This window comes from Gigantopelta aegis, chromosome 5 (genome assembly GCF_016097555.1).
Source record: "Gigantopelta aegis isolate Gae_Host chromosome 5, Gae_host_genome, whole genome shotgun sequence".
Classification (NCBI taxonomy): domain Eukaryota; kingdom Metazoa; phylum Mollusca; class Gastropoda; order Neomphalida; family Peltospiridae; genus Gigantopelta; species Gigantopelta aegis.
This window is the reverse complement of record NC_054703.1, coordinates 28,291,472-28,302,722: the sequence shown is the minus strand read 5'-3', so window position 1 is coordinate 28,302,722 and position 11,251 is coordinate 28,291,472. Positions and strand designations below refer to the sequence as shown.

Sequence of the window (11,251 nt, the reverse complement as noted above, 5' to 3'; positions counted from 1 at the left end):
CGAAATTATATACTATTATATTATCTGCAAATAATCTGGTTACACAGTTAAGTTCATCAGCAATATCATGGACTTGTACTAAAAAAGAGAAACGGCACATATGGTCAAAGCAATGGACAGTCACTTTCAACCCTGAACAATATCACATAGTATTATTTTCGAAAACCAAAATTGGTATTTTGGTATTACGTCTATTAATATAGCAAAAACACATATGTACTTTCACAAATGATGGAAAATGGACAAACCACATTCAAAATATATGTAAATCAGCTTCAACTATGATCTCTGTTCTAAGGAAATACACATACTCTTTGGATCGACAAATAATGATGCAAATACACACGTTTATTCATGCAGTACTTAAATATGCATCTGAAATATAGGATGGGTGTCCAGTAATAGATTCTGAAAATTTAGGAAAGGTTTCACTTAAAGCTGCAAGGATAATAGCTGGTCTATCATTGTTTGCAGGTAGAAACTCATTACATTTAGAAACAGGTTTGGCGACATTCTCTGACGACACCGAAACATACGAGGGTGCTAATCCCTTTATCATATAATCTCAACATTAATACAACCTGGGTCTTTTTTGTTTATTTTAGTTTTTTGTTTTTGTTTTTGCTTTTTTTGTGTTTTTTGTTGTTTTTGTTTTGCTTTTTGTTTGTTGTTGTTTTTTTGTTTGTTTTGGGGGTGTTTTTTTAGGGGGGGGGGGGTGTACACGCACACGCAACTTTAATTCCAGTCCGCCATTACTAGATATTCAAATGACGTAAGAATAGGTAACGCAATGTTTTTGAATGAAAATGACGTCAAACTTTTGAATATCCTCAAATAAAAATAAACCTCGATTAATTTACATCTAATTTGCAAAGTTATCAAATTGTGAAAGTATGTGATATAAAAACTATTACACACTTTGATCATACTGAATAAGCTAGCTACTATATGATAAATAGAGGTTATTACCAGTGTATTTTTCGGTATCGTCCATATCATATATTAGGAATAAATATTGTATTATGCGAACCTCTGAACGCCTGAAAGACCAACACATTATTAGTCAGCAGTGTAGGCCTACCACCTAGGGTTGAACAACGTGTCCACTATAGTCTGAGGAACAAAACCGATATATTTCTTCCTTTTTCTAAAACAAATGTCCTAAAAATGCCATTAAAACATTCAACAATCGATATCTGAAATAGTCAGAAAGTGTAAGTACGAATTTAAAAAAGCAGTAGTACTGGATGTTTACAAAGTATCCTCGTTCCATTTATGCACAATCATTTATTTGTTTTTACTTTTATTATTGCCAGCTGAGTTTTCTGAGAAGACAACATTTTAATAATGATATTGAAAAACCACCGATTACTTCTATTTCTGTGTAGTCATGTGACCAAGCAATAACGTCATATTGTGGAAGCCTCTTCATAGTCGCTTTCCATCAGTGTTAGCTCTGTGCATTCCTGCGAACAGACACACTTGGCAATGTCAAAAGAAAATAGCATTACAGAAATGCTTTCGCGTATTGAAAGCAGATTGGACACTTTAAATGCAGGGCAACAATCTAAAGAAAAGGTTTTTAGTAAACGATTTCACCTTGAAGACAATGTCACTGATGCGAATCATTTCAATGCGAACGTTGTTCGCGGGAAGATGGCGGTATCGCTCCGGCCCAAGCGAGGGACATCGTGAACCAAGCAACGTTAACAGATTTACAAGGTGGATTCCAATCGATTAATGATTCTTTGCAACACATTAGATTGCCATCTGATTTAGTACTAAACGACAGTAGACGTGGTGTAAAAGCTACTGATAGATCACTATTTAATAGCATTTCCAAGTCGGCACGCTACGTGGAACTGCGCTAAAAATTGTTGGTCAAGTTGACACCAACAGTGATTTTTCATTTGACTTAGAAAGTCTTTTTGTTGTACTAACAGGTCACGTGGAGTATTTGCAAGATGAACATACAACAATTATAGTTCAAGGACAGTTCGATCCGACAACTTGGCGATTATTTCGAGCGTTACAAACCAACACGTATGTTTTCATCTCAATCTTTGGAACAACTACGGGACGCGGCAGCCATTTCGGCCGTGGTAACACCAAGTACAACTACCTGTATAACCCACGATATCAGAGTCGTGGTCGGTATTCAAGATGTGGTTACAGAGGGAGAGGTAAAAACGACGTGTTCTCACATTTTTACAATAGACAATTTCCATCGTATCGCAGGCGCTGCACGGGTACCGGTCCGCGGGAACGTAGTCATGACGAACACTTTACTGATGAACTGCTGTAGACTACCAGAGTTATCTCCCTCCAACTATGCTATGTTTACAGTCGACGGCATGGCGCAATATCGACGTTTCACCGGTTGTAATTGACTGGATTGTCAACGGTATTAAAATATCATTTAGAGAGATATCTGAACCATTTTGTTTTGAAAACCCTACATTTAAGTACAGTGAAGAGTTATTTATTGTTAGTGAAATTGAATGTTTATTATCTGACGGTGCTATAGAATTATGTACTGATGTTCCAAATTACATTTCACCTTTAGGTTGTGTACAGAAAAGAAATGGTAAATTACGGTTAATTCATATTTTGAAACATATTTACAGTTTTTGTGATACACCTTCATACAAAAATGAGGACATTAGAACAGTGTCTAATATTATTGAGGATTATTTAGTGTCACTAGATATTAAAAGTAGTTTTCACCTGGTGCCTGTTCACAAAGACTACACACAATGTCTGGCTTTCCAGTGGAAAGGTATTTTCTACAGATGGTGTGTATTACCATTTGGTTTGTTATGTAGACCACATTTGTTTTTGCAAAATTTCTCAGACCTGTTGTATATTATCTCAGAGCACTTGGTGTAAGACTAGTTGTATATATTGATGAGTTTCTGTTGATGGCATCACAAATGTTAATTAGTGATCATTGTGATTTATTTATTCACAATTGCAGGATTTAGGCATTGGCATTAATTATGAAAAAGGTAATCTAGAACAATCATAAGTGTTAGACTATATTGGGTATACTATTAAGACAAATCGACAAAACAAACGAGTCGTTATTTGTTTGCAAAAGAAGCACATTCAGCAGATAAAACGAAACATTCGTCGTATAATATTTCGAGAAACGGTGTCTGCTAGATGTTTAGTTAGAATATGTGTTAAGTGTGGGGTTTGTGGCCTGGGCAGTTAGCCCTGATAAACCTTTCTTACGCTAAGCATATAGACTATTACCATCAAGGAGCTCATGGGACTCCACAATAACTTTGAATTAGGACACAAACGATGAACTTGAGTGGTGGTTGAAATCGGTTGATATATTTAGTTATAAAGAAATATGGCCACAGGTTTTCGATGCACAAATAGTGACACATGTCTCCAATATAGGACGGGGTGGAGTGCTGGACAGCAACAGGCTTCCGGCAATTGGAATTAGAGAATGTCCTAACAATCGTCAAACTTCAGAGAGTTACTCGCGATACTATTGTCTCTGGCAGCTTTCGCATACCACTAAACAAGTCATCAATGCAGGTCGGTAAAAATACTAACAGACAACTCATCCGCCCTTGCTTATATCCACAATCAGGGAGAGCCTTCACATCGACTATTGAAACTGGCCAAAACAGTGTGGGATGTAGCTATAGAAATGGGGATTTCCATATGCTGCGAACATATATATCGGGTGTCAACAATACACACGCGGATTACCTCTTGAGAAGTGTAGATCATCACAGTTGGATGCTACACCCAGCACTATTTGCTTAAACTTTGGGGTCCACGCACAATAGACAGACTTGCAAGTGTCACAAATGCCCAACTCCCACAGTTCAATTCACGTTCCTGGGAACCAGGCAGCAAAGGAATAGATGCTCTATCACCGACAGACTGGTCTCAGAGAAAACAATTCTATAAATCCTCCATTTTGTCTTCTACAACAAGTGTTTACAATAATTCACCAACAAAGAGCAAATGCGACAATCATCGCTCCCAACTGGCCTAGCCAGCCACGGTACAGACTTCTTTAATGGTGGTTAATAGCATCTGCACTTCGCATTCCAGCAAACCAGTCTTTCCAGTCTATGAGACATCTTCCAGAGCCTCGCAAAAATCCCTCATGGAAGATGTTTGCCTGGAGAGTGTGTGGAAACATAGACTAATGAATCTCCAGTGGCCTCACAGAGCCATCAGTCAGCTACCATTGTGTCTGGCTGCTAGTGCTTTACATTGTTACAATAGAGCTCTTAAGGGGACATTCCTGAGTTTGCTGCATTGCATGTGTTTCTGGTCGTCTTAATATTTGTAAGAAGCCCAAACTGGATTTCGTCTTCAAATAATTTCGTACGTACGAAAAAATATATTTTAGGAAATAAAACGAAATTTAACCCAGTACAAATATTAGAACGATCAGAAACATGTTTAATATACAGCCACTAATATTTTATGCAGGAAAATATATTTGATATTTAATTACAATCGATAAAAAGTCTCTGTTAGTCGATAACATCTTAAACATTGCAGCAAACCCAGGAATGTCCCTTTTAACAGGGTGTGTCAATTTTGTTTGGAACGGGATTATGACTATCCCCCAAGTTTCCCGTGCTTGGCAGAGTATCTATGTTATGTTGCTGATTTATCGGATAGGCCCCAATCTGTTCTAAATACCATTTTTGCAGCATTAGCACATTTGTATTCGTCACAGAACAAAAATGACATATTTATCGTGCTACTGAAATCTGCCTTAATTAAATCTGGAACATATAAGAGTATGAAATATTCTAAGGTTATGCCAGTAAACACTTTATGGATTTGTTTAGCAAGTGGCCTAAGCATGAAACAATTACGACAAAAAGCCATATGTCTTTTATCCTTGAGTTTAATGTTGCGACCATCTGACAACGCCCCAAAGTCTATGCAGTTTGATTCTCAAACGGGGTTCCTCTCAAGATTGTGTGTTCTCTATAGATCAAATAACTCTCCAGTCAGATGGAAGTGCCAGTTGTATGTTCTTTGGCATAAAGAATTATGCCAAGAGAACTGGTTTCGATGTGTTATTACCAAAATAATATCTTCCTGTACTGGATCCAGTAGAAACATTAAAGACATATATCATTGGAACATAATGCTTATGCCCAGCAAATGGAGCAGTATTTCTGTCTCTAAGAAAACGATACAATGGTGTTGATGTGTCTACAGTGGCACATACACTCAAAGTGTGCATAGAACTTGCTGGCCTGTCTGGATTGGGATATTCCACAAAATAGTTCAGGCCTACGGGCGCCACTACTGCTATTGCTAGTGGTATAGATCCCAACTTAGTTCAGAAACTTGGCAGATGAACATGTTCAGATATATTCTACAAGCATTACGTTCATTCCAGAACTCCTGCTTCGTATCTGACGGATCTGTTTCAGATGGATGCAGCTTAGACTAGTTTGTCACTTTTGTGAACATATCTGTTCTATGTTTGGGTATTACAGCAGTTTGTAGTTTCATGTTTACATGTTCTAAAGGCATTGGTCTAGGTTACTATTTTCAGCCAATGTAATTTCATTTAGGGTCAGAATTGCATCAGTTTTTTTTCCCAAGTATTGGAATTTTGAACAATTATTTAGGCAATGTGAAATATATATTGTTCCATATTATTTCAGTTATTAAAGTTCATTTAACGTGTTGGTTGTGTCATTGCTTGGTCACTATGATGCAATTTTACATAAAATTCCTTTTCTTTCCTTTCAGTGTATTCAATGTTTTTTCACAAACGTTTACTTTTATTGATGTATATATATATATATATATATATATATATATATATATATATATATATATATATATATATATATATGTGTGTGTGTGTGTGTGTGTGTGTGCCTGTCTGTGTCTGTGTCTCTGTGTGTGTGTGTGTGTGTGTGTGTGTGTGTGTGTGTGTGTGTGTTTTTCAATTAACCCAGCAACTGCGATGCTATGTATTGAGGTTGTGTACTTTACTTTTTACTATTCAAAAACGGTTTTCAGACAGAAACATAATGTTTCGTGGTTTATTTAAATTAGTTTCTTATTTCAGATTGAACGCGTTCAGAACAAGACCGTGTATGATCAATATTGTATAATGAAACGTCGTTTCGACGAGAAGAACCCAACACTGCAAAACGAGCGAAAACTTTGGCATGGGACATCGTCTGACTCTACCAATAGCATAAACACATATGGATTTAACAGAAGCTATTGTGGCAAAAATGGTGAGTGCCTAGAGAAAGCGAATATCTATGAGTGAATGTATCTGTACTTTTAAAAATAACTTGTATAAATTAGATTGCGTCTGTTAGGTATTTAGATATATAAAATCGTAAAAAAAAAGCCCAGGATCAGTCATTTCAACGGGCCCATTCATCATCATAATATTAAACAACATATTAATGTCAGACATACACAGGTAGAAAGAAAGAAATAAGAGAGCACATCACAATTAACAGGAAATGGTTACTGCAAACGAAAAACGTATCCATAATGCCAGAGAGTTACCCATGCTACTTCCATTCAAGCCCACATTACCTCTTTGTACAAACATAATAGTGACTGAAAGCTGGTCTACGATACAAAGTGTACCCGTATTCCTTTTTCTCCAGAATATATCGGATGCATCTCCGCCTAAATTAAAAAAACACACAACAAAATCCCCATACTCTAAAATGTATATATATATATAGAGAGAGCGAGAGATCGAAGATGGAGTGATAGAAGTTTGACTGTATATATAGAGAGAGAGCGAGAGATCGAAGATGGAGTGATAGAAGTTTGACTGTATATATAGAGAGAGAGCGAGAGATCGAAGATGGGGTGATAGAAGTTTGACTGTATATATATAGAGAGAGCGAGAGATCGAAGATGGAGTGATAGAAGTTTGACTGTATATATATATAGAGAGAGAGCGAGAGATCGAAGATGGAGTGATAGAAGTTTGACTGTATATATATACTCTTCAAAAAAACTAGGGGAACTCTAATAAGAATTTACAATTGCCAAAACTGTAATGTATATTAGCTGTGGGGAATGGTTATATGATAACAGTGAATTAATTTGGCAAACATTACAACCGGTAGTTCAGTATTACAGTAGGTTTTATGACTATCAACGATCTTAAAGGCCGATTGGTGTCAGAAGTGAAATTTTAAAGTTGACGGTGTTTTTATCAGTAAATCGCAAATTCAAACAATAAAAATTACTAAAAACAAAACAATAATAACTGTATGATCAACAGAATGAAAACGATTGACAGAAATAATGTTTCACAGTGATTAATCGACATTCCTGGAAATTGTCAAAATCGAGAATGACACCCCACGCACGTGTACGGGGCAACTGCGTGATGCATGTGCAAACTATGGAATGTGTTTAGATAAACAGACTTGAACGTTCTTTACTAGGATGTCTGTGGTCAAAACGTATTAACATTAATATTTACTTACATTTTTCTGAAGAGTATGTGTGTGTGTATATATATATATATATATATATATATATATATATATATACACACACACACGCATATATATATATATATATATATATATATATATATATATATATATAACTATGGGGACTTTAATTTTGGTATTTCACATTCATTACCATGTGACTATTTGCCACTTTAAATGAAAACGATAGGCCGATAGCAACACATTCAAAAGTGTAAGTAAAACAATGCGATGCCAAACGGTATGTGCCCTACACCCCTACCCCCCCCCCCCCCCACACACACACACACACACAAAACGTATGGAATTGTCTAAAAACGTATGGGGACCGTAGTTTAATATTTCACACTAATTACGATATGGGTATTTGGCACATGCAGTGAAAATTATATTTATTTGTATTTACTTCAAAAGGTGGTCAACGTGTCTTGCTCATAAACTACCCCAATACGGTCTTGTCCATGAGGAAATCGATTGTATGGTTTTTTCCATCGTGATTTATTCCCATTTCTATCTTATGTTGTCCTTAAGTTCATTGTCCATGAATATTTTACTCTCTAAAAAAAAAAAAACCCTGCAAGATAGATAAAATGTCGCTTAACGTTTTTTCGCGTCGCATTTTGTTATATACAGCTGTAAATATGTTGCTATTTTAACACTATTTGACACTTTGTAGCCAATTCCATATGCAGAATGGTTATCGTTTGTTTTGGGGGTTTTTTTTACATGAAATACTGAACTTAGTTGTCTTACGCGTGAGTTTGCATTGTGTTTCCGCTGTTATATACAATTTATTATCTATTTCTATCTTATAGCAACTGTATATGGCAAAGGGGCGTACTTTGCTACCGAATCATCCTACTCTGCAGGAGACACATATTCGCCGCCCGACAGCGAGGGATAAAACTATGTATTTTTATTTTTTATTATTTTTGTTGTTCTTTTTGTTGGGGGTTTTATTTATTTTTTTCGAATCCTTCATACTATTTGTGTGTGTTTTATCGTGTGTTTTGTGTATTTCTATTTATTATTATTTTTGTTGTTGTTTCGTTTTTTTAAATTATTTTATTCGAATCCTTTATAATATTTTGCATTACACCTATATTTTTGCTACTTAATTAAAAAAAATATATATTTTGTGTTGTTCTAAATCCGCGTTATTATAACAAATGAACATTTTGTCCCGTTCCTCGTATGTTGTGTATTGTAGCCTGAGAATAATATTGTTCTGTCCTGCACCAGGGCCCCGTTTTACGAAGTGATCTTAGTACTTTATGCGCTTAAGGTGATGTTAGCGCTGAGATCGAATCGTAAAACACGATCGAGTTCTGGGGTTTTTTTTGTTTGGTTTTTTTGACAGGCAGTCTTAATACGTTTTTCTTACTTTTCAAATGATATAAAATAAAACATAAATAATCTCTTGGCAAATTGATTGAGACATATGTTCACCAAGTTCAACTTTAGTATTTCAGCTTAAACCTGAATTAAAGTGTGTGTGGAGTTTTTTGGTTTGTTTGTTGTTGTTTTTGTGTGGGGTTTTGTGGGGGTTTCTTAACAAAACCACTGGAGCACATTGATTTATTAGTCATCGGCTATTGGATGTCAGACATTTGATAAATTTGACAGTTGGTCTTAGAGAGGAATCCCGCTGCATTTTTTTCCATTATTAAAAAGGGATCGTTTATATGCACCAGCCCACAGACATGATAGCACATACCACAGCCTTTGATATATCAGTCGAGGTGCACTATAAGACAGAACAATAAAAAAAGAAAGAAAGCAGCAAACAAATACCTGGACACAATAAACCTGTGCATTTGTAATAACGAGAGGGCGAGACGTATCCCAGTGGTAAAGTGATTGCTTGATGCGCGGTCGGCCCAAGATCTATCCCCGTCGGTGGACCCACTTGAACAGTTTCCTGTTCCAGAGAGCGCGCCACAGCTTGTATATGGGATGGTGTATATAAAAGATCGCTTGATACTTAATGGAAACATGTAGCAGGTGTCCTTTCTAAGACTATATTTCGGAATTATCAAATGTTTGACATCCAATAGCCGGTGATTAATAACTCAGTGTGCTCTAGCGGTGTCGTTAAACAAAACAACTTTTAACTTTTTGTGACAGCGAACGCGTTGTTGTTATTAGAAAGCAATCATGTCAGATACAAAAAAACAAAACTTAAACGAAATGCATTCTATATCAGTGAAACCAGCAATATCCGAGGTTTTGTTTGTTTTGTTGTTGTTGGTTTTTTTTGTGTGGGGTTTTTTTTGTGTGTGTTTTTGTGTGTGTGTGTGTGTGTGTGTTTTTTTGTTTTGTTTTTGTTTTGCTTTTTTTACACTTAAGTAGATGTAACATGTTAACTCCACACGTTGTAATTCCACTTGTCCCTTATATCTAGCATAGTTATTGTAAGGATTATATAATAGTAAACTAGTTTGATGATTGATTTTTAAAAATTGTTTCACATAATAATTTAGATTTGATCTGCAAAAGTGATGGATATTTAAGAATGGTAAATAATATTTAGCTTTTAAATCCGTGTGTATTTTTATTATTATTTTATGTTGTTGTTTTTTTGCACTGTACCATTTAGGTTTTTAGTTGTTGTCGTTTTGTGGTGTGTGCATGTTTTTGGCTTTTGTTTTTTTAATTTAATTTTATATATTGTACGTTTTATACTGTGTTACATTGTGCCTATTATTCATCCCTTGCAATTCAAATCGTATTGCGACGGCAATTTAGTACAGATAATAAAAATGTAAATACCCAATAATGATACAAATGCCATTGCAGATTAAATTATGGGATAAATTCATACTTTTAATAAACCGTGAACAAACTAAAGTGGTACATTTAAGAAGAAAAAACTTGTCCGAAATCGTTTATTCTTTTTAATTGTGGTAAAAATATATTAGAATACGTTGCCAGCTATAAATATCTCGGCTAGTGCAGGAGGAATGACCCATTCAGTGTTTACGCAACTGTATGAAAGTCTCGTTGAGCCAGTATTACTATATGGTTCATCTATTTGGGGCTAGTATGGACATGATGTAATGAACACAGTTCAGAACAAAGCTTGTCGTTTCTTCCTGGGATTTGGACAGACAAGTTCCGGTGTGGCTACTCGTAGCGACATGGGGTGGCGTGCATATGTAACGAAGCAACCAGTTGAGGTGGTCAGAAGTTATTCAAATTAGACAACATTGCAAACGAGAGACTATTGTCAAAAAATCCATATACGGTCTAGGCGTCACCCTAAATCATGGTCAAAACGTATTTTAACTTTCACCAAAAAAAGGTATTAATTTAGAATTAGAGTTGGCCAAGTCAGTCAAATTAGCATTAAAATCAGTAAAGGTTATTTTAAACAGAACTGATGAACAAGAGTGGTTTCGTGACTTATGGAACGATAAGAACCATATAAATGGAAATAAAATAAGATCGTATAGACAATTTAAAAAAGACGTGTCCTGAAATATATACACATGCAATGATTCCCAGACCACACAGGAACAGTTTATCAACATTTAGAGCTGATTCCTTCAACAGATCGTGTTTGTTTATTTTTGTGCAGATTGTGTTGAAGATGAATTGCACTTTTTATTGTGTTGCCCAATATATGAAGATATTAGATATGTTTTAACTGTACACATGCATTCTTCACATGAACATTATGTCACTCTTTCTTTAAATTAAAAAACTACTTTTAATAATGAATGATGACGCGCACTCTTTAGTTGTTCGTACCT

General features: G+C 35.5%; 1 protein-coding gene across 1 annotated transcript in view; it reads left to right on the top strand.

Annotated features, from left to right (window-relative positions):
• Positions 1-8,400, top strand: part of LOC121373057 (protein mono-ADP-ribosyltransferase PARP14-like) — a 32,295-nt gene extending 23,895 nt beyond the window's left edge. The window contains exons 8-9 of the mRNA XM_041499500.1: positions 6,086-6,260; positions 8,312-8,400. Of these exons, the coding sequence (XP_041355434.1) occupies positions 6,086-6,260; positions 8,312-8,400 (264 nt within the window). The remainder of the gene's footprint in view (positions 1-6,085; positions 6,261-8,311) is intronic.
• Positions 8,401-11,251: the final 2,851 nt, after the last annotated feature.